Raw genomic sequence first — 26861 nt, forward strand, 5'->3', positions numbered from 1 at the left:
TTGTGTTACTCATGCATGAGGGAGACCTGCCTGGAGCCAAGTGTCGTTCCACCACTTGACCTCCGTCAGACTCTCGTCCGGTCAACCGTAACACCGCTCTTTTATTGAGGTCACATGAATATACATAGGTTCATTAACATATGACGTCTACATACAAACAAAGAGTACCTTGCCTGTGTGTGTGTGTGTGTGTGGTCAGAGTGTGACCCCATAAATGACTTCCCTAAACCTGCTGGTCTGGAAATCCAGCAGTTCATCTAAACAAAAGGCACTTAGACTAAAACAGACATAGACGTTTCTCCTACCATAAAACAATAAGAGCAGGTACGACCTCTCCCATGCTCCCAGGATGTGGGTGTGGATGCCAGAACACTCTGGAATGCACACAAAGCCTTTGCAGACTATTAAGGATCGCACATCCTATCACTACACAATCAATTATACACCTCTAAGCATATATGGTTAAATATTTCTAAGCATAAATGACAATAAACAACACAAATCTAACAGCACTGTTGCCTCACACACTCACAGCGAGAATGTCCTGAGTTCCACCATCAGGGTCTTTCTGTGTGGAGTTGGGTTCTCTACAGGTGCTTCAGCTTCCTCCCACAGTTGAAAGACATTCAGTTAGTGGGACTAGGTAATTGGAAACTCTGATGTGAATGGTTGTCTATGTGTTAGCTCTGCGACAGACTGGAACTGTACAGGGTGTACTCTGCCTCTTCCCCTAAGACAGCTGGGATAGGCTCCAGCCCCCCGTCACCCTGAAATCGATTTTAGCTTGAATAATGCAATATTGATTTATTAAATCCTGAATTGATTTCTAAATGTATTTTTGCCAGAAACTTGAGAATCTCACCTTAAAGCTCACAAAATTATTTCCACACCACCAAACAGCTAAAACAGCAAATGAAAGGAGGTAACTGGATACTGCACAAACATTTAAACATAACGTGCATATTGTTCACCTAACCTAACGCCATGGACACGCCGTCGGGGCTGAAAGCCGACATCTCACAGATTCTGATGCTGCAGGTTTTGGAACTCTTTGACCAAAATTTACTGAACCAGCAGCAAAAGAAGATGAAAACTCCACTTCACATTTGATAAACATCAGCATTAATTTGCTCTATTTGCTTTCTTATTGCCGCTCAGTTAAAAGTCTGAAATTCAAACAAATAAAGGTCAAATGTCTCATTTTTCCACCAAATCATTACATGGAAGTTTTTTAACACTGGAAGGAAAAGTGAAGGAAGTCTGTTTTTAAAGTTTCATGTCACTCGCCACTCATTAGAAACATTTATTTATTTGAAGATGCAGTTAGCTGCTGACACGCTGATGATGCTCAGTAAATCTGATCTTTGTATCTGGATTTATTTGACGGGGACAGTGTTCATGTTCAGGGACATCAGGATAAAAACAGAAGATGGAAACCTGCCAGATTTGAGCTAAACTGCTCATTTCCATTTCCACAGGATCCACCTGTGCTTCCTCTCCTCTCTCCTCCACCTGTTACAGTGAGGGAACGTCCTCCATGATGGAGGAGCTGCTGGAAAGTGCTGAGAGTTTCCTCCAGAGTGAGACCTCTGTCACAGTTCAGAGGATCTACGGCAGCAGAGACCTTCATGGACACTAAAAGTCTCAAACACACAACAACAACATCACACTGACTCCACTCTGACATCACTGATCAATAATCAAACAGATCAAACTGATTGATCAGCCATCAGAGGAGTCGGATCAATGGAGCTGCTTCTGTTCCTGATGTCCCCTGTTTGATCCTGGACCTGAACTCTCCCTGCAGAGGAGACACAAGACAGTCAGAGACACACACACACACACACACACACACACACACACACACACACACAGACACACACACACACACACACACACACACACACACATAGACACACAAACCTTTGACTTTAAGCTGCACAGTTTTATATCTAAATCGTCCGTTCCTCCTCACTTCACACACATATCTCCCACTGTCTCTCTCTGTGGGGTCTTTCAGGGTCAGACTGAGGTCTCCAGTTCTCAGCAGGTCTTCATTCATTTGCGTTCGGTCTCTGTAATCCTGGTGCTGTTTGTTTGTCTGTTCTTCAGGTTTGTCAGAAACGTTCTTATACAGATGGACCTTCTTGTATTCAGGATCATAGCGTTCCCACTCCACCTCAGCATCTTTAGGCAGGTTTTGTGTGGTTTTGAAGGGCAGCCGGACAGACTCCGCCCCCTCCTCCACCTCCACCTGACACACTGAGAGGACAACAAACACAACATGAGCTGTACAAAGTGTGATTGGTGTTCACAGAGAGCATCATGTGACTCTTGTTCTGCACTAAATGAAGCGATGGAGTGGCGCCTCCTTCAGGCAGAGAAACAGCTCATGGAGAGAAATAATTATTAGAGCAAAAACAAGAGTGGAGCTGCAAATAAGGCCGAGAGGAACGCTGCAGAAAACTGTTCATGTGTGAATTCATAACTTCATAGATTTCTTTGAGCACTAAAATCAGAGCTGCTTCTATTTCTAATATGACAGCTGTACATTAGAGCTGGAACACTTTAAATGTGAGCCATAAAAACATGATACTCTACAAGTGCATTCAGCTCTGACACTGTCACATCATGAAGGAGACGTGGAAATCACTTTGTTACACAAATCAAAGTCAAATCAATTCTATTGATGGAATATTGTGTGATCAATAGACTGATCAGTTTCTAATCTGTCATCTATCAGCTGGAAATCCAGCAGTGTCAAACAGACTGGGCAGCAGATTAGGACCAAACACAAACACATTGAGACTTTTTCTTCAGCAGTTGCAGGTAAACTGCAGCAACAATGCGACTCAGACAGTTTCTCTATAACTGCAGGGCTTCCTGCGCTGCTGTTAGTCAGATACGGATCAACAGGTTGTGGATAGAAAGCAGATTCCTTCAGCAGAGGATCCAGATCACACTTGAAGCATGTCGTCGGGAAAACCATCAGTGAAAATGGGACACTTTGAGCCAATTTGAGCCTCAAACTCTGAACATAACCTGCTGCAGACCAGCTGATGTGTTCAGTTACCATGGTGAGGAATTTCACAATAAAGGAGGAGTACGCTCTGTCTTTTCCCGGCCCGACGCTCTGGGATGTTTTAGACAAGTTTCCTGGCAGAATACGATCCCGTCTGGAGGCCGACACCATCCTTATCCACATGGGCACAAACCGGATTCCAAACAGCGCTCCCACTTCAGCTGGACTCGGAGCCTCTGGAGACATTTTGGATGTTCCAGTCATGATAACTAACAGGACAGTTTGTGCAAGGTGGAGAAAATCTGCTGCATCATCCCATTGATGAAGCATTCAGCTCCACCCTACAGTTTCTCTGCTGCCTCCATCCACCTTGGTTCACTTTGCTCTTCTTAACTTTGCAGCTCTGAATAGTCAGGCTTTTATTCTGAAGGATTTTACAACTTCCCATCAGCTTGATTTGATGTTTTGAACAGAAACATGATGAAATCTGGAGAGGACTGTCTAGTCTGTGAACTCTGACCCCACATATGATTGTTTCAGTCAGCCCAGAGAAAGTGGCTGGGTGGGTGGAGCTTTGGCTTCAAATGCTCCCCTATTAAGGTGGATGAAGGGTGTAGTTTGGAGGTGCTGCTTGTTAAAGTGTGAAACAGCTCCTATCTGTGCAGGTATCTCCGCCCTCCTAAGACTCCATCAGAGCTGAACTCTCAGATGTTTCCTGCTCCATGGTTCTTATGTGTGATCACATGATCTGAGCTGCTGATTTTAAGATCCATGTTGATGACCTTACTGACTCCTTTGAGTTCCTCAGTGCAGTAAATTCATTGGTTTCAAACAGCGTCTTGTTGGCCTACATATAACTGTGGGCTTCAGTATGAACTCCAGGCTTTGAGCTGATGTGTTTCTATCTGTTCATTGATGGATTCTGTTTGAGATCATTTTTCCAAGTGATCAGGCAAAAGAAGCTGTGTCAGTACGCTGACGCTCTTTTCATGAGGAAGCAGGAGAAACATGTTCATCAGTGTTTCCTACCACCACTGGTGTTCCTGGTGTTCACACAAACACTCTGAATGATCTGAACCTCCTTTGTACATCCACTTTAGATTCAACTGCACCTTTTAAGATCAGGACTAAACGTGGTGCTCGCTCGCTGCCCTGGATTCACAAAGACATTCACAGTTTGAAAAGACAATGCCGGAGGGCAGAAAGGAGACGGAAGAAGGTGAATCTTCAGCTCCGTCATCAAGAAATGAAAGCATGAACGACTGCTTTCAATGAACAGGTGAACGAGGCGAGGGCTATTTCTCTCCTTTAATTCATTCTAATAAGCACAGCCCAGAGCTCTTTGGAGCTCAGTGGAGCGTCTTTGAAATCCTGCAAGTTTTCATCAGATTACGGCATCGAGTGAGGAACGTCTCCACTTTCTAAACTTTCTGAAGGATCAAATGAATGAGAGGAAATCCAAAACAGCAGCTCCTGATTCTTTTCTTGATGTCCCGGACCCCAGCCACAATATCTGATCTTCTTTTCTGCCAGTCTCTGTGGAGGAGCTTTGAAGGACTGTGGCACAACTGAAACGCTCATCAAGCTGTGTAGATATGATTCCTCCAAAGTTCCTGAGTGAAGTTTGGGATGTCCCTGCCCCTCGGCTGCTTCCAATAATGAACACTTGTCTGTCCTCTGGCTGTGTCCCAGAATACTTTGATTTTATTGATTATTGATTAGCATTCAAATATCTCAGTGAAGACAGAACAAAGATTTACCACAAAGCAAGAAAGCATGAGACAAGGCTAATCAAAAGGTATTGGCTGAAGCATTTGCTTATTACGCCAACCCTTTTAACAAAAGATCTTTTAGCATGCAGCTCCTGTACACAGGGCTCGAAGCAAATAATAAAACAAAGCAAAAACAAAACAAACAAACAAACAAACAAGAAAAAACACCACCACCTTAGTAAGTAACTACATCAAAGCAAAAGAATCAAGAGGTTTTTTGTTTTTTGTTTTTGTTTTTTTTTTGCTCTTTTCATTCTTGATATATATATTTTTCTAATACTCTATTTTTAAACATATTTTTAAACAAGGAAAATGAACTACACCTTTTTAAATCACTGTCATAACTATTCCACAGGTTAACTCCTCTAACAGAAACACATCTCTGCTTTATATTTGTCCTTATCTTGTTTTTTTTAAAGAAATCTGTTCCCCTTAAGTCATATTGACTCTCTCTGACTTTGAACAGCTTCTGAGTACTGGGGCAAAGCAAGTTATTTTGTGCTTTATACATTATCTGTGCCATTTTATATTCAACTAAATCATAAAATTTCAGGGTATTTAGATTAATAAACAAAATGTTAGTTGGTTCTATATAGTTTGATTGGTTTATAATTCTTATAGCTCTTTTTTGCAACTTGAAAATAGGAAGAGTGTTCGTTTTATATGCAGTACCCCATATCTCCAGACAGTAAGTCATATATGGAAGCAACAGAGTACAATAGAGTGTGTATAATGATTTTTTGTTCAGGACATGCTTTGTTTTATAGAGAATAGCAATGGTTTTTGACATTTTTGTTTTCACATGGTTTATATGAGACTTCCAACTCAGCTTATCATCAATTATCACTCCAAGAAATTTATTTTCGTACACTCTTTCAATTTCAATTCCATTATCCCTGATTTTAGATACATTTTTCATTTGTCTAGTGCCAAAAATAATCAATTTTGTTTTCTTTATATTTAATGATAACTTATTTACATCAAACCAGTTTTTTAATATATTTAACTCCTTTTCCGCTGTAGTCAGAAGCTGTTCCAGGTTTTTACCTGAGCAATACAGAGTGGTATCATCAGCAAACAATACACATTTTAACAGTTTGGAAATGCTACATATGTCATTTATGTATAATATAAATAATTTAGGGCCCAGCACAGAGCCCTGAGGAACACCACAAGTTACCTTCAACTGCTTAGATTTTACATTATTGAATTCGACATATTGATATCTGTCATCCAGGTAACTTTTCATCCACTTGTATGCTAACCCTCTTATGCCATATCTCTCTAGTTTATTCATTAATATAGAATGATCAATCGTATCAAACGCCTTTTTTAAGTCTATAAAAACACCAACAGTATATTCCTTATTATCTATAGCATTAGATATCCCTTCTACAAGTTCCATCACTGCCATCGAAGTGGACCTTTTCACTCTAAAGCCATATTGGTTATCACTTAGGAGATTATGCTTCTCAATATATTTATCAAGTCTATTAACAAATAACTTTTCTAAAATTTTTGAGAACTGTGGGAGCAGTGATATTGGCCTATAATTGGTAAACTGACTTCTCTCTCCGTTTTTATGGATTGGAATAACTTTTGCTATTTTCATTTGTGAGGGAAATACACCAGTTTGAAAGGACAGATTACAAATGTATGCGAAAGGTTGCACTATATATTCTATAATACTTTTAACTAATATCATGTCAATACCAAAACAGTCAGTGGACTTTTTATTTTTAAATGTCTTCACAATGTTAATTATTTCTCTATGAGTTACAGCACCAATAAACATGGAGGACACATTCTGAGTAATATGTTTATTTAGGTCGTTATTATTTCTTGACTCTGGAATTTCTTTTGCTAAATTAAAGCCAACATTTACAAAGAAATCATTAAATTCATTTGCAATGTCTTTAGTTTTATCAAGCACAATATCTTTATCTTTTTTAAAATAATCTGGATAATTCTTATTTTTTGAGCCCTTTTTGATTATACTATTTAATATCCTCCATGTTTCTTGTGTGTTACTTCTACTTTGCTCCAATAATTTGTGGTAATATTCTTTCTTACTTGTTCTTATAATATTTACTAATCTATTTTTATATAACTTGTACTTTATTTCAGCATCTTTTGTCCTCTGTTTTATGAATCTCTTATATAGATTATTTTTCTTTTTACATGCATCTTCTATCCCCTTTGTGATCCATGGCTTATTTGATCTGTGATGCTTTCTAGTGATTTTCATTAAAGGACAATGTTTTTCATATAGTGAAATTACAGTTGATAAGAATGCATCATATGCACTATTTGAATCTTCATTTGCAAAAACCTCATTCCAATTGTGTTCCTTTAAGTCCACCTGGAGGGCAGCAATGGCTCTTGTTGTTCTAAGTCGTATCATATCAAATATTTGATTCTTTTGTTTAGTTTTAATCCCAAAATAATTTTGAAAAATTGCAAAAACAGGAAGATGATCGCTTATATCAGTTATAAGAAGTCCACCTACTATTTCATGGTCAATTTTATTTGTGAATATATTATCTATCAATGTAGCTGTATCAATTGTTATTCTACTTGGTTTTATAATTACAGGGAAAAGGGAGTTACTATACATTGTATTTATGAAATCTGTTGTTTTCTGATGTCCATTTGGGTTTAGCAAATCTATATTAAAATCACCACAAATTATTTGCACTTTTTTATCATTTAGGTTGCTAAACATAGCAGCAAGTTTTTCATTGAATGTCTCAAGGCATGAACCTGGTGTCCTATAGATGCAACTTATAATTATATTGTTAGCTTTTTCAACATGGATTTCAATAGTAACACATTCCAATACGTTATCTATGGTGCTTGACATACATTCAATCAGACTACATTTCAAAACTTTATCTACATATAAGGCAACACCGCCTCCTTTTTTATTCACCCTGTTCATTGTAAATAATTCGTATCCTTCCAGTCCCATTTCACGAATTTTCTCATTATCGAGCCATGTTTCTGATATTGCAATTATATTAAACTTTTTTAACTTACTTAAACATTCTGTAATTTTAGAAAAATTTTTATACAGGCTTCTACTATTGAAATGTATGACCGACAATGCATTTGCCATTTTAATATCCATATTGAATTGGTCATCTGTATAGTACTCACAAGTATTATTGGTGTTATTGTAGAAGTGGGTATCTGGGTCAATGTTACTTTCAGGGTCATGCATGTTGTGCTCTGCATAGTTAAACGTTTTGAAGTTCGTTTTCTCAGCGTGTGTGGCAAAATAACCACCTTGACAGTCCTTTTCATAATCAAATTCTTCCTCTTCAATATCTCTGAATGGAAACCTATAATCTGTGTCCAAACTTGTCATTTATGTGTTTTTGTTTTTGTTGTTGTTTTTTGAGCCGTAAGGCCAGAAACACTTTCCATACCCATTGTTCATTATCCAATCGTCACTTTTCCAATAGATTCCAGAGCAGATTCCTGATTATTTATATTGCTCTAAGTCTTTGAGTTCTCTTATCATCACAACTTTCGCTTCTTCGGGATTGCCATTTAGTCTTATCATTACTTTGCAGTTCCTCGTCCATGTCGCTTGTATCTTATTTTGTTTTCTCAGGCTGCGTGCCTGTCTTGCAATTTCAGCAGTCTTTTTCGTTAAATGTTCATTTAAATACACACCAGTCCCTTTAAGCTTCTTACCCTGTTTCAGTAACCCAATCTTTGTTTTGCGACTCACAAACCGAAGAATAATTGATGGCTTTGTTTTACTGTCTTTCCTGGGGAGCGTGTGGCATGCTGCAATATGATGGCTCTGAATACTTACATTCTTCGTTTGAAGGAATTTTATCACTTGCTGTTCAAGCGTTTGCAGCTCCTCTACCGGGGCATCTTCACCATCTTTACCTCCCCCAGCTGTTACTCCGGCGTAGGTTCGGTGTTGCGTCTCCAGTCCACTTATGACTAAATCATCCATTCTTGTGTATTGTTCAAGGTCCTCGATTCGCCGTTCCAAGTCGTCTATTTTCTTGTCCTTGTCCTTTATGAGGTTTTTTAGTTGTTTTATTTCATCCATTAGGTCATGTAGCATACCTTGTTGTTTAGCCACTTTGCTCAGTTCATCAGACATGAAATTAAGCGATTTCCTAATCTCCTCCAACTCCTCTTCAACTCCTGGGTTTGCTTTTTTAGGCGGCATTTTGAAAATGATGAGATTTGTATTTCCTTGTGATGGCCCGTTGAAGTCACTGTTGATTAACTTGTTGTTTGAGCCTTGGCCTAGTGGTTGCTGCAGGAGCCTGGGCCTAGTGGCTGCTGGAGGATCCTGGGCCTAGTGGCTGCTGGAAGAGCCTGGGCCTAGTGGCTGCTGGAAGAGCCTTGGCCTGGTGGTTGCTGGAGGATCCTGGGCCTGGTGGCTGCTGGAAGAGCCTGGGCCTGGTGGCTGCTGGAGGATCCTGGGCCTGGTGGCTGCTGCAGGAGCCTGGGCCTGGTGGCTGCTGGAAGAGCCTGGGCCTGGTGGCTGCTGGAGGATCCTGGGCCTGGTGGAGCAGGAGGGTCCTGGGCCTGGTGGCTGCTGGAGGGTCCTGGGCCTGGTGGCTGCTGGAGGATCCTGGGCCTGGTGGAGCAGGAGGGTCCTGGGCCTGGTGGCTGCTGGAGGGTCCTGGGCCTGGTGGAGCAGGAGGGTCCTGGGCCTGGTGGCTGCTGGAGGGTCCTGGGCCTGGTGGCTGCTGGAGGGTCCTGGGCCTGGTGGAGCAGGAGGGTCCTGGGCCTGGTGGCTGCTGGAGGGTCCTGGGCCTGGTGGCTGCTGGAGGGTCCTGGGCCTGGTGGAGCAGGAGGGTCCTGGGCCTGGTGGCTGCTGGAGGATCCTGGGCCTGGTGGCTGCTGGAGGATCCTGGGCCTGGTGGCTGCTGCAGGAGCCTGGGCCTGGTGGCTGCTGGAAGAGCCTGGGTCTGGTGGCTGCTGGAGGATCCTGGGCCTGGTGGCTGCTGGAAGAGCTTTGGCCTAATGGCTTATTTTTCAGTTTTGGTGCAACAAGCTACCAATTGTCTGGTGTTCGTTTCTTTTTCCGTAGATATGTGTGCTGCACTGTGCTGCTGTCCGTGTGTTTTTTCTATGGATGTGTGATAGCTTGATGTTGCTGCTATACTTAAAGACAGCCTGTGTGCAAGCACTCATCAAAGATCCAGACTCCATCCTTCTGACTACAACAATCACAGAGCCAGCTCAAAGTTTCCTTTTAGAGCAGAACTTTTGGAGAACACTGTCTGTCTGAAGCTTCTTGAAGCGTTACGTCCATGCTAGAACTCCACTTTGACTCTGACTGTGGATCCTGCTGAAGCTTCTCCAAATAGTGGAGAAATGAAGACAAGATCAGCAGAGCCAGCTCAACAATGTCTGCAGGTGCTAACAGGTCAATCTTTGAGACGCTGAATGTTCCCAGTTTGCTGCTGTGAAACTGGAAGTGATGACTATTATTGTAACAGCACTACAGCTGGAACTGCTGACAGGGCTGGAGATGAACTGGATTCTGATGTCAGTGACAGTTTTGGCTTTCAGTCGTCATCAAAACACTTTGTTTCATTCATGTTGCTCTGAAGCTTTCCTTTCTTCTCATTGACGTGTTAGGAACCAATCACAGCCCTTTCCTTTACAGCGCTCTGCTTTCACCCCTCCCTAAAAGCCCAAATTCACTCTCAGTTTAGTTCAGCTGGAGCCAAGATGACACAGAGGGCCTTTGGTCCATGAGATCTATCTAGGAGACATCAGTAACATCAGGTTTGTGTAAGCCGTCCTGTAGAACACTTACATACAGCAGCTTCTGTCTCTCATCTCTAAGAATCTCTCAGCTTCAGCTGGGACTCCACCCAGGTGTTGGTTGGTTGACATTTGACAACATCCAAATGACTGGATCAAAGTGTTTGAATGATCTCAGCAGCTTTAAAACTATTGATATCTATACATTTTCATTGATTTGGAATAAACTAACAAAACTATTGATTTGATCTACACTCAAATCATGCCAGAGGCTTTTATTTTGAAGTTAGGATCATTTTAATGGTCTTCTTAGTCTGTTCATTTAAACACACAGTTGCTCCGCCTGACATTTTTGGCTTTTAGATCAAAACATCAAAGAATTTATTTTATTTGAATGAACTGAAAATAGATTCAAACTAAAAGCTTTTAGAGAATAAACTCCTACATGACCTCTGACCTTTGCCCTGTATCTACAGCACTGACCTCTGACTTTCAGCTGCACTTGTTTCTTCAGCAGGGTGTTTCCCTCCCTGCTGTAGACGGTGCAGGTGTAGGTCCAGTTGTCCCAGTCTGTGGGGTGTTTCAGGGTCAGACTGAGGTCTCCAGTTTTCAGCAGGTCTTTGTTCATCTCCGTTCGGTCTCTGAAAACCTGGTGCTGTTTGTGAGGCTGGTCAGAGCCGTTCTTATACACGTGGACCTTTGCGTTGTTATCCATCCACTCCACTTTGGCGTCTTCAGGCAGGTTTTCTGTGGTTTTGAGGGGCAGCTGGACAGACTCCACCCCCTCCTCCACCTCCACCTGGAGGACTGACAGGACAACAAAGCACAACATGAGCTTGGATGGAGACATTTGTGTTGACTCTAACAGGCTGAATGCTGCTGCTTCACTGGGAGCTCACTGTTAGATAGAAAGTGGTCAGTGTGACATCACATGCTAACCTCAACATCAGACATGCTAACACTGTAACATTATTGGATGGAGCCACTGACACTGAACCACCATCACGAGTCTAACCTCTGACCTTTGACCTGTATCTACAGCACTGACCTCTGACAGTGAGCAGCACTTCTTTCTTCAACAGGATGTTTCCCTCCCTGCTGTAGACGGTGCAGGTGTAGGTGGAGTTGTCTCCATCTGTGGGGTGTTTCAGGGTCAGACTGAGGTCTCCAGTTCTCAGCAGGTCTTCATTCATCTTTGTTCGGTTCTTGTATTTATAGTGCTGTTCTTCAGGCTTGTCAGAGCCGTCATACACGTGGACCTTCCTGTTGTTTGCATCCTTCCACTCCACTTTAGCATCTTTAGGCAGACAAACTGTGGTTTTGCAGATCAGCTGGACAGACTCCACCCCTGAATTCACCTCCACCCAGCGGACTGAGAGGACAACAAAGCACAACATGAGCTGCAGTGAAGGCAGTGTTGGGAAGGTTACTTTTAAAATGTATTCCATGACAGAATACAGAATACATGCCCCAAAATGTATTCTGTAACGTATTCCGTTACGTTACTCAATGAGAGTAACGTATTCTGAATACTTTGGATTACTTAATATATTATCATGCTGTTTACAACTACATGAATGTACTATTGCTGTGATTTATTACTGTTACTGAAGGTCCGCGGCTCCGAACCGTAGTAAAGGGACCTCTGGCTAATACGGTGGGTTCTGTGTCGGGCTCGTAGCCGAAAACTAGCTTTACTTTGTTGTCTGGGTCAACTTTGCTAGCAAGAGACAAAGAGAGGCGTTGAAAGGCTGCTCCAACAGAACTTATTGTTTCAGAGGAAAACACGAACACGGTGTACAGTCGAGTCTTAATAGCTTACTTACAGCTGGGCTCGTCAGGCTCTCTTCTTGGCTGCAGTGGTTATTATTATATTTACATGCTTCCAGCTCCCGTTTCTGCTCGATGACAGCTCGTACTTTTCCTTTTTCTCCCTCCCTCGCTCACAGACACATAACGAGTATGGCAGTCCATTCTCCCTGCAGCACGGACTACACTGCCCATGATGCTACATTCTTTAGAGCTATACCTGTAGCATTCTGCCTATTAGCTTAGCACAACAACAACAACAGGCGCTCTCTCACCCAGGAAACACGCAGAGAGAGAGCGTCACCATGTAACCATGGCAACCGTAACGCCGCCTGGAACAACAGAACGTAGCTGTTAAACAAAACCCAAACAGTCCTGACCCGCCACAATATGAAACAGGGAAGTACCGCCGTGTAATCCATTTATTTCAACAAAGTAACTGTATTCTAAATACCACCTTTTCAAACGGTAACTGTAACGGAATACAGTTACTCATATTTTGTATTTTAAATACGTAACGGCGGTACATGTATTCCGTTACTCCCCAACACTGAGTGAAGGTTACTAATGTTCTCCTTATGACCTGTTACAGAGGACTTATTTCTGTCCTTGTCCTGTTAGACCTCAGTGTAGACCACAACATTTTACTACAAACACTAGAACACACCAGAGTTATTAAAGGAAATTCACTGCAGTGGTTTGAATCACATCTGATAGATTCCAGTTTGTTTATGTAAATGAGGAGTTTTCATCACAAACAAAAAATTTTCATAGATTTGTATGATTGCCATGCAGATGATGCTCATTCGATTTTTATGATTAACACCTGTTAAATCAGTTACAGGCGTGTTTTAAAGAGACAATCTCCTGGATGATCTCTAATTTACTGCTTCTAAATTCATCAAATTGATCCTGGACCTGTACATAACTAGAACTAACACACACATATATGTGTTTTTCAAATGATGTCAGTGACCACTGAGTGATCGCTGCAGTCAGACAGTTAACTGGACAACTGGAACAGAATCCACCTCATTACTGATGTAGAGCTGGCATGGAAATATTTTAATGATGTTTTGATAAGAATTATAAATAAACATGCCTCCATCATTAAATTTAGAGTAAACTACAGAAATAATGCTTAATTTTGTCCCTAGAGTTCTTCAGAAATCATTAAACCTTCTAAATTTTTAAAAAAAGCTAAATCAGAGTACTAGCTCTTAAAAAACATTAAACATCTTAATGATCCTAAACAATTCTGGAAAATAATAACATCTTATTACAGGGATATAACCACCAAAATACCAGATTTTGTTTTAAAAGACTGATGTACTTTACTGAAAAATGCAATATTTTAAGTGCTTTATACATTTTGTTTCTTCTGGGTCTTTTTTTGAATCTTTATATCAGAGTTCAAACAGTTTAATGAACAGGAGGCTCTCTCTGTACTCAAACTCAGTCTGTGCTTCAGCTTTTCTCCTCTGAATCCAACAGATTTAAGGTCCACCGGACTGGATCCCAATGAATCTGCAGGACCAAATCAACCTGATCCTTATTTTCTTAAACTGGCTGCAGATTTTATAACAGAATCACCAACTTGTAATTTTAGTTTTAGTCTTTTGAACACTGAGATCCCTAAAATATGGAAATGTACCAATGTTCTCTCTTTGATGAAAAGAGGTGATGTTAATAACTACAGGTCCATATCTAAATACTGTGTTTAAGTTTACAAAAGCTTATTAATGAACAACCCTAAGAATTTTACAAATTAATTATTTCCCAACATCAGGATTCAGTAAACAACGCAGCACAATAACTGCTGCTATTAAAGTGGTGAATGACATCATTAATGCAATGGACTGAAAAAAATCCTGAGCTGTTCTTTGTCTTGGTTTGTCAGAGGCTTTTGACACAGTTGTCCTGCCATTTTAGTAAACAGACTAAACAATATTGGTGTAGCTGTAAATGCTGTGAGTTGGTCATCAAATTATTTGTCAGCTAGAACACAGTGTGTCCAAAGGTGTTCCCCAGGGCTCCATATTAGGACCACTGCTCTTCTATGTATATAGATAAAAATGTTGCATTATATTTTTATTCAGATGAAGTGCAAAAACTTGAATTTCTGCAGTCTGCCTCTGATGTTGCTCAGTCCCATTTGACTCAAATTAAGTTGGCGTTAAATTCAGATAAATTCAAGTTCAAGTTATTCTCAAGTGGCAAAGACACTTCCTAAGAACAAAACCAGTCAAGGGATTAAAAATAAAAAATTGTCACATCTTATAAATATCTAGGTATCATTATAGATCTGTCATGGTCGTGGGTCAGTGACCCAGGTGCAGACCATGACAAGATCATAATTTGTCATTTAAAGCTCACATTGAAAGGCTGCTGAGCTGAAATTTATACTAAGTTTTCTTTGAGGCATAAATGTTGTTTCTTCTCCAAATGAGTAAACACTTCATCTCTGTAACTTTTTACCTTTAGTTGATTACAGTGATCTGCTTCTATGAATGCACCTGGTCAATAGTTAAAGAGTTATTGGATTGAATAAAGAGGTTGGACACTTTCCATTATTGTGTTTTATATTTTATTACTGGCTGTGGAAGTCATGTATATCACTGTTCTCTGTATGCTGCTGCTAAATGTCCAACTCTATATATCTGAAGATTTTCTCATTGGTTGATTTTTATCTATAAATCTCTGCTTGGGTTTGTTCTTTCTTATTTGTGTGTATTTGTGTGTCCTTAGAGTCAGAACAGAATTGGGGGAAAAAGCTTTTGAATAAGTTGCCTCTGGAAAGATCTACAGAAGAAGTTTAAAGTCCATTTTAAAGAAGTGAGAGAATGGCTCCATTTGATCTGTGTGAATTTTGTTATTGCTGTTTTTATAATGACCTGTTATTTTAGAAGATTCATGATTCCAAAATTCCAAGATGGCGCTGGAGTGATGGCAGCCTTTCCAAGGAGCTCTGCAACACCGCACTTTTTCTTAACTTTAACTTTTTTTAGACTAGGCTTTCAAACTTCATTTCACCTTCCTCTAGTTACTGTACTTCTACCTCTTAGATATAGCGATACAAGATGGATAATGCACTTTTTAAAACTTCTGGAACCAGCTCCTTCATCTACTCGAGAGCGGAGCTGCTGGCTCTAAGAACAAAGGGACAGACCGGCATGCGACACAACATCCCGGCTGAGATAAAGAGGAGCTACAGAGGCTGCAAGGCTGGAGCGAGGAAAGCGGATCACCGGAGGCGATTCAAACCATCAATCCCGACAGTGATAATGGGCAACGTGAACTCGCTACCGAATAAAATGGACGAACTGTGTGCTCTGAACAACCACCGACTATACCGTGAGTGCAGTTTGTTTATCTTCACGGAGACGTGGCTAACCGAGCTAACGCCACAGGCTAACGTAGACCTATGCGGTTTCACATCCGTGAGAGCCGATAGGGACACGCAGGCCTGCGGAAAAAGCAGAGGTGGGGGACTCATTGTCTACGTTAACAACAGATACTGCAACCCCGGACACGTCTCCGTTAAAGTTTCGGTATGCCGTCCGGACCTGGAGCTGCTAGCTGTTAGCTTGCGGCCATATTATCTACCTTCAGTCAGTTCAGTCATGTGATCTGTGTGTGTGTTTACATCCCTCCGAAGGCCGACGCAACAGCTGCCTGTGAGAAAATACACACAGTCACAGCAAGACTTCAGACACAAAACCCCAAGGCTTTCATTATTATATCTGGAGACTTTAATCATGCCACACTGGATTCTACTCTGGCTGCTTTTCACCAGTTTGTGAATTGTCCCACAAGGAGCAACAGGACAATTGACCTACTGTATGCTAATGTGAGAGATGCATACAGAGCCACCCCCCTCCCCCCACTAGGGAAGTCAGACCACAACCTGGTTTACCTACAGCCACAATACACACCCCTCGTACAAAGGCAGCCTGTCACAACACGCTCCATCGGGAGATGGACCCCAGAAAAGGAGGATGCTCTGAGAGACTGTTATGACACCACAGACTGGGATGTGCTTCTGAGCCCACATGGTGAGGACATAGAGGGGGCGACACACTGTCTTACAGACTACCTCAACTTTTGTGTGGACACGGTCGCCCCTGCTAAGACGGTACGGTGTTACCCTAATAACAAACCGTGGGTAACACAGGAAGTCAAAGCTGTCCTCAACATGAAGAAGAAGACTTTCAGGAGCAAAGTGAAGGAGGAGATGAAAGCAGCACAGCGGGAGGTGAAACGCTGCCTGAGGGAAGCAAAGGACACCTACAGGAGGAAGGTGGAGCAGAAGTTGGAGAGGAACAATATGAGGGAGGTCTGGAATGGTGTGAAAACCATCACAGGCCACAACACCAAGAACAGCCCAATGAGCTGAATGACTTCCGACCGGTGGCACTGACATCTCATCTTATGAAGACTCTAGAGCGGCTCTTCCTCAACCTCCTCCGACCACAGGTACAACATGCCCAGGACCCACTACAGTTCGCCTACAAGGCGGGTGTCGGAGTGGAGGATGCCATCCTGTACCTCCTGCATAGAGCCCACTCACACCTCGATGGGGGAAAAGGCACAGTCAGGATCCTGTTTCTTGACTTTTCCAGTGCCTTTAATACCATCCGGCCCTGTCTGCTCCAGGAGAAACTGAACAGGATGGAGGTGGACCCCTGCCTGGTCACTTGGATCTCCGACTACCTCACCGACAGGCCACAGTACGTCAGGCTGAAGGACATCACGTCGGACACTGTGGTCAGCAGCACAGGAGCACCACAGGGAACTGTGCTGTCCCCTCTTCTCTTCACCCTGTACACCTCTGACTTCTGCTACAACTCTGAATTATGCCATATTCAGAAGTTTGCAGACGACACAGCCATCATGGGGTGTATCTGGGATGACCAGGAAGAGGAGTACAGAAGTCTGGTGAGGAACTTTGTCGCATGGAGTCACACAAACCACCTGCAACTCAACACCTCAAAGACAAAGGAACTGGTTGTGGACTTTGGGAGGTCCAGAGCAGGTCCACTGCCGGTTCAGATAGAGGGGGAGGAGGTGGAGGTGGTCAACAAGTACAAGTACCTCGGGCTGTGGGTGGACAATAAACTGGACTGGTCATGCAACACAGAGCACCTGTACAAAAAAGCCCAAAGCCGACTGTACTTCCTCAGGAGGCTGAGGTCTTTTAACATCTGCAGGAAGCTCCTGAGGATGTTTTACCAGTCGGTGGTTGCTGGAGTACTTTTCTATGCTGTGGTGTGCTGGGGGAGCAGCACAGCAAAGAAGGACTCATCCAGGCTGGAGAAACTGATCAGGAAGGCTGGCTCTGTGGTCGGCATGAAGCTGGACACTCTGGTGACAGTGGCAGAGAAAAGGACACTAAAGAAACTGCTGGACATTATGGACAATGCTGGGCATCCTCTGCACACGGCCATAAACAACCAGAAGAGTCTGTTCAGTGACAGGTTGCTTCTCCCAAAGACAAGAACCAACAGACTTAAAAACTCCTTTGTCCCACACGCCATCAAACTGTTTAACTCCTCTCTGGAGGGGAGAGGGAGGGGAAACAGGAGGACAAAGGAGGGGGAACAACTAAGCTGTAGTGCCTCTCCACTTCACTGTGTAATCACCTTTTGTGCAATACTTTTTGTTAATAATCAGCGGTGCAATAGACTCCATACTTGAATGTGCAATTCACTTGTATTTTTATTTTTATTTTTATTCCTATTTATTCTATTTATCCCCTTTGTATATTTTATCTATATATGTCTTAGTATTTATATATGTGTGTGTGTATATATATATATATATATATATATATATATATATATATATATATATATATATATAATATTCTTAACTCTGTAACTTATGTCGGTGCTGTGCTTTTTGGAAAACAAATTTCCCAGAGGAACCCACCCGAGGGATGAATAAAGTTTTATCTTATCTTATCTTATCTTATCTGATTCATGTTTGTGTTGTGTTGTGTTTTTTTCTGTATTATTGTGGAATCTATGACTTCAACCTTGAGGTGACTGTGATTTGCACTATATAAAGAAAACTGAGTTCACAGATCAATGCAGTGAAGCACACACACTGTTTAGTAAAGTCATGTTGTGGAGCTGTTTCACTGATCAATGACTGAGTCTGAAGGAGGTTTTCTGACTTCTGGAACAAACCTGGAAGTTTCTCTTCAGCTCTCTGTATCAGCTGTTTGTAACTCTCAACTCTTTCAGCTTCTGGAACAAGTTTGTGTGAGCCACAGTCAAGGAGCCACCAGAGGACACCTGCTAACCATCGGCATTATGGGTAGTGTAGTAGGAGACACTCACCTGACATGAAATAGTGCCGGAAATAAAATAAAAGACCTCCAGAAACCACAAGAAGAACCAGGAGAACCAAGAGAGCTGTGGCCCAAGGAGGAAACTGTTCTGTGGAAAATTACAAAAACAACATGACCTTTGAACTCTGACCTCAGTCCTGCACTGTACTGACCTCTGTCCTGCACGGTATCCTGGTTTTTATCTCCATGTCTGACCTTTGACCTGCAGCACTACTTTCTGTCTCAGGATGTCTTTGTCCCTGTAGATGGTGCAGATGTATCCTCCACCGTCTCTCTTTGTGGGGTATTTCAGGGTCAGACTGAGGTCTCCAGTTCTCAGCAGGTCTTTGTTCATCTTTGTTCGGTCTTTGTAAAGTCCGTCCTGTTTCGTCAGGTCGTCACTTCCATTTGAATACTCATGGACCATCATGATTTCTTGGTCAAATCTCGTCCACTTCACTCTGGTGTCCTCAGGCAGGTCAGGTGTTGTGTTGCATTGCAGGATGACAGACTCTGACCCTTCAATGACCTCCACCTCAACCTTTTGGTCTGGTGGGACAGTAAACCAAAATATAAAAATTGAATCTGGAAAGTATTCCCAGTGCCTTACTTGTTCCACATTTTGTTATTCCAACATGGATTCATTTTCACCTCACACTTCTACACACACAATACCTGGGGATTCCCATGATGCACTGAGTTTTTCCTTTCCAGTCACCTTTCTCACTCACTATGTGTTAATGCAAAGAGGTTTATGTGTTAACAGACCTCTCTGCATTGAATCATACTTGTTATTAACCTCTGTCTCTCTTCCACAGCATGTCTTTATCCTGTCTTCCTTCTCTCACCCCAACCAATCACAGCAGATGGCCCCGCCCCTCCCTGAGCCTGGTTCTGCTGGAGGTTTCTTCCTGTTAAAAGGGAGTTTTTCCTTCCCACTGTCGCCAAAGTGCTGCTCATAGGGGGTCATATGATTGTTGGGTTTTTCTCTGTATGTATTATTGTAGGGTCTACCTTACAATATAAAGCGCCTTGAGGCGACTGTTGTTGTGATTTGGCGCTGTATAAATAAAATTGAATTGAATTGAACAATACCTCACAATGACGGGGTACTGTTTAAATGATTGCAAATGTATTAAAAAAAAAAACGAGAATTACATGTAATCACAAACTTTGCTCAGTGCTTTATTGAAGCAACTTTGGCAGTAATTACAGCCTTGAGTCTTTTCTCAGTATGGCAGCTATTTTTAGGCATTTTCTTTATTCTTCTTTGCAGACCCTCTCAAGCACCATCAGGCTGGATGGGGAGTGTCAGTGCAAAGGCATTGTCTAATCTCTCCAGAGATGTTTGATTGGGTTCTTGTCTGGGCTCTGGCTGGACCACTCAAGAACAAACACCACAAAGTGGTCCTAAAGCTCTCCTTTGTTATCTTGTCTCTATGTTCATTTTCCTGTTGGAAGATAAACCTTCACCCAGTCTAAGGTCCAGAGCACGCTGGAGCAGGTTGTAATCAAGGAGTTCTCTACACATTGGTGCATTCGGGAAAACCTTTAGTTCTTCCTCTGTAAAATGTCCCACAGCATGATGCTGCCACCACCAGTGGTGCCTGTTTTTTCCAGACACGACACTTGGCATTCAGGCCAAAGAGTTTAATAGCGGTTTCATCAGACCAGAGAATTTTCTTTTTCATGATCTGAGAGTCCTTCAGGGGCTCTTTGGCAAACTCGATTCAATACATACTGTCTCAGAGGTCTGCAGACAATTCCTTGGACTTCAAGGCTCGATTTGTGTTCTGACATCTACTGTCAAATATGGGACCTTATAAAGACAGGTGTGTGCCTGTCCAAATCATGTCCAATCAACTGCATCGACCACAGGTGGACTCCAATCAAGAAACATCTGACATATTCTCAAAGGGAACAAGATTCAACTGAGCTCAACTTTTAGTGTCCCAGAAAAGGTTGTAAATACTTCTGTCCATCTGTTAATTTTAGCTTTTTTAAATACACCTGGACAAATTTTAAGCAAATGTTTTTTCGGGGATGAGGTCCTGCCCCAAGTGGAGGAGTTCAAGTATCTCGGGGTCTTGTTCGCGAGTGATGGGAGAAGGGAGCCGGAGATCGACAGACGGATTGGGGCTGCAGCTGCAGTAATGCAGACGCTGCACCGGTCCGTCGTGGTGAAGAGGGAGCTGAGTGTAAAAGCGAAGCTCTCAATTTACCGGTCGATCTACGTCCCTACCCTCACCTATGGCCACGAGCTGTGGGTAGTGACCGAAAGGACGAGATCGCGGATACAAGCGGCGGAAATGAGCTTCCTCCGAAGGGTGGCTGGCATCTCCCTTAGAGATAGGGTGAGAGGTTCGGCCATCCGGGAGGGGCTCAGAGTAGAGCCGCTGCTGCTCCACATCGAAAGGAGCCAGCTGAGGTGGTTTGGGCATCTGGTAAGGATGCCCCCTGGGCGCCTCCTGGGTGAGGTGTTCCAGGCATGTCCCACCGGGAGGAGGCCCCGGGGCAGACCCAGGACACGCTGGAGAGATTATATCTCTCGGCTGGCCTGGGAACGCCTTGGTGTTCCCCCGGATGAGCTAGAGGAGGTGGCTGGGGAGAGGGAGGTCTGGGCCTCTTTGCTTAGGCTGCTGCCCCCGCGACCCGGCCCCGGATAAAGCGGATGAAGATGGATGGATGGATGGATGTTTTTTCGTATTCATTATGGGGATTTTGTGCAGGTAGAATTTGGAGGTGAAAAACTGATTCCATCCATTTTGGAATAAGACTGTTACATAACAAAATGTGGAACAAAGGAAGGGCTGAGAGTATTTTCTGGATGTTCTGTAACTAAAGAAGCAGATTCAGTCACATTGATTTTAATCATAGAATTGACCTGATCTAAGATCTGAGCATCTGTGTTACTGACCTCTGACTCTGCTGTCAGTTAAAATAAATATCAATAATAAAGTCATTAAAATCTCTATTCTGCATGATAAACTATTAGGACAGATTGTGAGCCAAAACTGTGCCAGGTCTTCACAGTACTACTGTTAGTAATCACACTTAAGTAACAGTCATGTTGTGTTATTGTCTGTCCGTATTAGGCCTGTGAGGTGCTGGTTTTCCTGCACATGTAAGAATTTCTGGATCAAATCATCCATATTTAGAAGATACACCAAAAATTGTACCAATAAGTTTCTATTTTCTTCTTCTTTGGTGTCCATGTTTTTATTTTTCAAGTGTGGTTGCATCTAGAAAACTTTACCACTATTTTATCAGATTTCAGTACTAGAAAGATATTTTCTGTTACTCTTTAGTTTGACCTCTGACCTTCATAATCACAGGTGTTGGGTTTTGTACCTTTGACATGCAGCTGTATGTCTGTCAGTTTCAGTTCCTCCCTTTCATTTCTGATGGAGCAGGTGTAGATGCTGCTATCACTCATTTGAGGGTTTCTCAGAGTGAGGTTGAAATCTAAAGTGTCCAGGGCATCAGGCCTCATTGATGTGCGCCCTCTGTAACGCTGGTTTTGCCCTTTAAGATCATCTGTTTTCTCTCGTCGTAGGTGGACAGATTTGGGGTTGAGATCATTGCGAGTCCACAGCACTGTGGGGTTTTCCTCAGGTATAAAACCTGAGTACTTGCAAGGCAACAGGACATATTTTTCCCCCTCATACACCTCCACCACCGGAGCCAGGGCATGCTGGGAAACTGGAAGGAGACACCAGCACACACAACAAAAACATATTTATTAGGGGTGCAACAATACACAAAATTCATGGTTCGTTTCGTTTCGATACTTTGGTGTCGCGGTACGATATTTTTTCGATACAAAAAAAATGTTCATGCCTTTTTAATTTGTCATTTATTAAATTTCAACGGCACATTCTGCACCACATCTCTGTGCGTTCATCATTTGTTTGAAGCCAGCTCACCTCCTGCAACCACTTTCCCGAGAATACGTGCTTCTTTTGTGGTTCAGACTCCTGACATTTCTTTGGAGGTGGAGGAACATCACAGTAATTGCTTAAAGGAGCTTCTTCGACATCTTTAAGAGTTCTAAACAAATGTCTGTCCTCCTCCTGAAAATCTTATGTATGCAAACACTCGTTGCAACTTCTTATCATGTGCTCGTTTTTTATTTTGACAGCGAATGCGCACCTGCGGACCACTTATGTGCAGCCCTGGTTATTTAGCTCGTCATATTGCAGCCACAGAAATTCTTTTGTCCATGAAACCATAAAGCTGCACTTTCTTTTTGCCTTATAGTCTGATTTGTCATAACCTTTCCGTTTTGTGGTAAGCTTTTCTTTGGCTGTCACTTCTTCACCCTGACCTGTCTTATTTGGCTCAGCAGAACTAAAATATATATCCTGCTGCTTTTACACACGCACTTACATAACGCTCAGCGATTCTCTGCGATCAACCTCTCACATGTTTAAGCTGCGGGAGATTTCACTTGTCATGTTTGCATAGTAAGCTAACGATTGATAAGACGATGTCAGAGGAATTGGTGCACAAATTATCATCACTCACCAATCAGTGCTGTCGCTCTCTATGCACAGTTCACGCGATTGCAAAGTGAAAGCAAAAAACAAGCGCACATTCAAACGTGATTTCAATATGTCACATATTGACAGTGGCTCACCGATGCCAATGACATAATTACCCAGCTACATTTCCGAAAGAATACAAAAGCATTGACATATATTTTTCCTTCCTACGACAGGCCGACGGGCAGGGCAGAGATAGATTTTGGTAGCCCGACTGGAAAAATGGATTTTGCGAGCCCTGTATCTGATGGAGGAATCACTCATCTTTGGAAAAGAGAGTTTATTACAGAGAAATGGCTCTTTCCAAAATAAAAGCTATACTATACGCTTCTTCTGGGCTATATTCTCAGCAGCATATTAAACATATCAGGTCCCCATAAGGAGAATCATGTGCTAACGGCTGTCTAAATGACTCGGGTAAAGTTTGTAGCATGCGTGCTTGTTGTTTTTGTCTGCTTCCACTTGTCTTTGCACTAGGATGATGTCGGAGTAAATGTGCAGTCATATTCGTTGTGTTCCCACTAGTGCTGTCAGCGTTAATCTGAAATGACGTTAACGCCACAACACGGCAAATCTCCGTTAACGAGCTACCGCAGATCGGCCCGTGCGTGGGGCTGGATGGCCAACACGTTAACGAGCTAACTGCGCTAACACACTAGTTCCCATCAATGTAATTGAGCATTGCTGGTACATCCAACATACTGTTTTACTTTAGTCCATGACGCGCTTACCTTCAGGGTCATACGTCACATGAAAACCAAAATAGTTCCAAACGCCAGATCTGAATGAGGGTGGGGGAGGTTCAATTTGCCATGTTGCAACGAGCTTAGCTTCTGTCTTGCTAGCTTACCCTGCGCTCAGTGGATCTGCGTTCGACTAGGCTGCACTGTCGAGCGCAGATCCACTGAGCGCTCACAGACGGCACCGTCAGAAGGAAAGTTGATAAAATAAATTAAAAATGTTGTATTGTTCGATACATATGCATACCGAACCGAAAGCACTGTATCGGTTCAATATCGATACGAGTATCGTTGCAGCCCTAATGTTTATGTATTTGCAGTGGATTTTCTCCTCTCGTTTCAGAAAGTGTATGTAACGTAATGTAATTATGAAAAGTATTCAAACATGGATTCTTCCTATCCAACAAACACTGAAAGGACATCAAAGATGTTAAAGAAAACTGATTGATGACTGAACAACACTGAGGTGAAAGGAGGAAACCATCTCTCATTTATATCAGCATTTGGTTGAAAAATGAACACAGATACAAGCAGATCTGAGCCCAGACACCTTCTTTTTATGAGACAGCAGCACTAATAATGACATTGCAGTCCATCAATTTTTAACACATAACCTCACCATGCAACAACATCAAATGAGGCAGAAACACAGTCACACACAGAGAAAACAGTTTATCAGTAAATAGACATCTCAGTGTTACAACATAGAAAAGTGTCACCACTGACAATGTTACACACAACCGGCAACACAACCAATTTTCATCTGTATCATTGGACAAGTTTGTTTTTTTGTTTTTTTTGCCATAGTCGTTAATCTTGTCAAACGTCACTACTTTCTGGCAGGTTTGTGGTTCTATCAGTATGAAACAGAGACGTCTGGAACACACAGATAGTTCATCTTAAACAGATATGAAGTCAACTGTAACCCTGTGAGCGCCCTGCATGAAGTCCCAGAGGGGGTTATAAGGAATAAATTCAAGTAGAGTCAGTTTACATTCAGTAAACTCATGTTAGACTTTATGTTGTCTAAAAGCACAAACAGCTGTGTTGTTGTGTTTGCATTCAAAGAGCGCTCTTACCGAGTACGAGGAGCAGGAGTGGCAGCAACATCTTCATCTCCAGTTAAAGTCCTGATAACAACAACACGCAGCTGCTGATGAACTAAAAGTTTTGGTCCTCTTACATTAGACAGAGAAAACCTGATAATTTCCTTTTGATCCTTCAAAATAAAATATTTTTTATAGCAAATGACTTTCACAATTAAACTCAGAGGAGAAACAACCTGCAGCGAGGATGTGTGGTGCTGTTTGAGTCATGTTTGAAGACATAACTTTGTTTGTTTGTTTCTTCAGTTTTTATGTATTAAAGTAAAAAAAAAGCCAGTGCTGAATACAGAGTCATAAAAAGAATATATATGCATTCTGATTGAGCTAAAAGTAAATCATACGATATTGACAATGAATCAGAGTTTTAAAACAGAAAAATAAGTAATAATTTTGTAATAATTGTTCTAGATTTTCAATATCAGTGTTTAAGTGACTCATCAGGAAGTTAGACCGTGACCGTTTGGATGTGGTGAAAAGAGGAAAAGAACATAACAGGAAAAGTGTTAGAAGTAAGAAGAGTGGGGTAAGAGTGAGAGGCGGAGGAAGGAGGGACAAGCGTGGACAAGCGTATAAAAACACTGTGTCAGTATAGAACCTACGCATGTGTTAACCACACCTTACACCACAGGGGAGGGACCATGCTGGAACACAGCTGGCTCCTTACAGTGGTTTATAGTGGTGGTTACTCACCTCTGTATGGTCAGTCTGCTGTTTCTGCGTTTGCCTTCTTTGTCCTCTTTTCCTCCCAGGAGCCAGTTTTAGCCTGACTTACCTGCTGAGATTGTTGGACATACAGACCGTGGATTTTCCCTTCTCAAAGTTTTTTGAGTCCACCCTGTAACTTCAGTTAAGACATTTTTTTTCTCAACCTAGACTCTGGTCATTTATAGATTTAATGATTCTTTAAACCTCAAACAGATTTTATTTTCATCTCATAATATTTCTTATGTTCCGTATCACTTTGAATTTGTTTCCTCATTCTATTGTGAACATGACTGAGACATGTTTGAGTCTTCAAGTCAAGCTGTCCTTTGTTTCCTTTGTAAGACACAGGTAAGCAATAAGTGCCTGACTTAACCCAGAAGACGACGAAACCACTTAGATCTGTTTTTATGAATTACATGATGATTTGTGTTAATGCAGGAGTAATGTTCCATAATTAAATGAAGAATTCATTACGCCCTGATACCTTACTAACGCCTCATGGTGTGTATTTATAGTTGACGTGCATGCATTTTCTTTTGATAGCCTCCAAAGCATTGTGGGAGCTGAAGTTTCACAACTCTGAGCATGTTCATTTAATAAATGTAATTTGCCCAAAAACAAACAAACTGAGAAGAAACATGTAAATATGAAACCATGAATATAAATCTGAAATCAGTGTAACTACAGTACGATTTAGAAGTAGTTCCACTTATTCCGTTTCCTTGCAGTCAGTCAAACTAATCAATGACTGATGCACCCTAGTTTATTACTGATATCAAGTTTCACATAGACCAGTGCTTCTCAAACTTTTCACAATGAGTACCACCTCATAAAATATATGGCTCTTGAAGTACCACCCTTATGACCAACATTATAGTACAGTAGTATAGGCCTTTTTAACACCACATACAGTTTACATGAGACAATTTTATTTCTTATATGAATGTTATTTATTTTAACTGTCATAAACAGGATGTGACATAATGATAATAACAACAACTGTACTGCATTAAAACATTCACAGCAGGTGGGATAACCGATTTTTAAACAATGACCTGATGAATCCTGCTTCCAG

The 26861-nt window shown here is 41.9% G+C and overlaps 1 protein-coding gene and 1 pseudogene across 1 annotated transcript; one reads left to right on the forward strand and one right to left on the reverse strand.

Annotated features, from left to right (window-relative positions):
- Positions 1 to 1709: 1709 nt before the first annotated feature.
- On the reverse strand, positions 1710 to 25656 carry LOC148103097 (uncharacterized). Its single transcript, XM_087831041.1, has 8 exons — positions 25055 to 25656; positions 22043 to 22393; positions 18908 to 19240; positions 18702 to 18800; positions 11597 to 11920; positions 11032 to 11355; positions 1924 to 2262; positions 1710 to 1801 (listed from the first exon to the last, which is right to left on the reverse strand). Exons 1-8 carry the CDS (start codon positions 25089 to 25091, stop codon positions 1710 to 1712), a joined length of 1899 nt encoding a protein of 632 aa, XP_087687167.1. The 5' UTR covers positions 25092 to 25656.
- Positions 15271 to 16717, forward strand: LOC148103098 (uncharacterized; annotated as a pseudogene).
- Positions 25657 to 26861: the final 1205 nt, after the last annotated feature.

This window comes from Neolamprologus brichardi, chromosome 3, assembly GCF_056152115.1.
Source record: "Neolamprologus brichardi isolate AB-2024 chromosome 3, ASM5615211v1, whole genome shotgun sequence".
NCBI classification, from domain to species: domain Eukaryota; kingdom Metazoa; phylum Chordata; class Actinopteri; order Cichliformes; family Cichlidae; genus Neolamprologus; species Neolamprologus brichardi.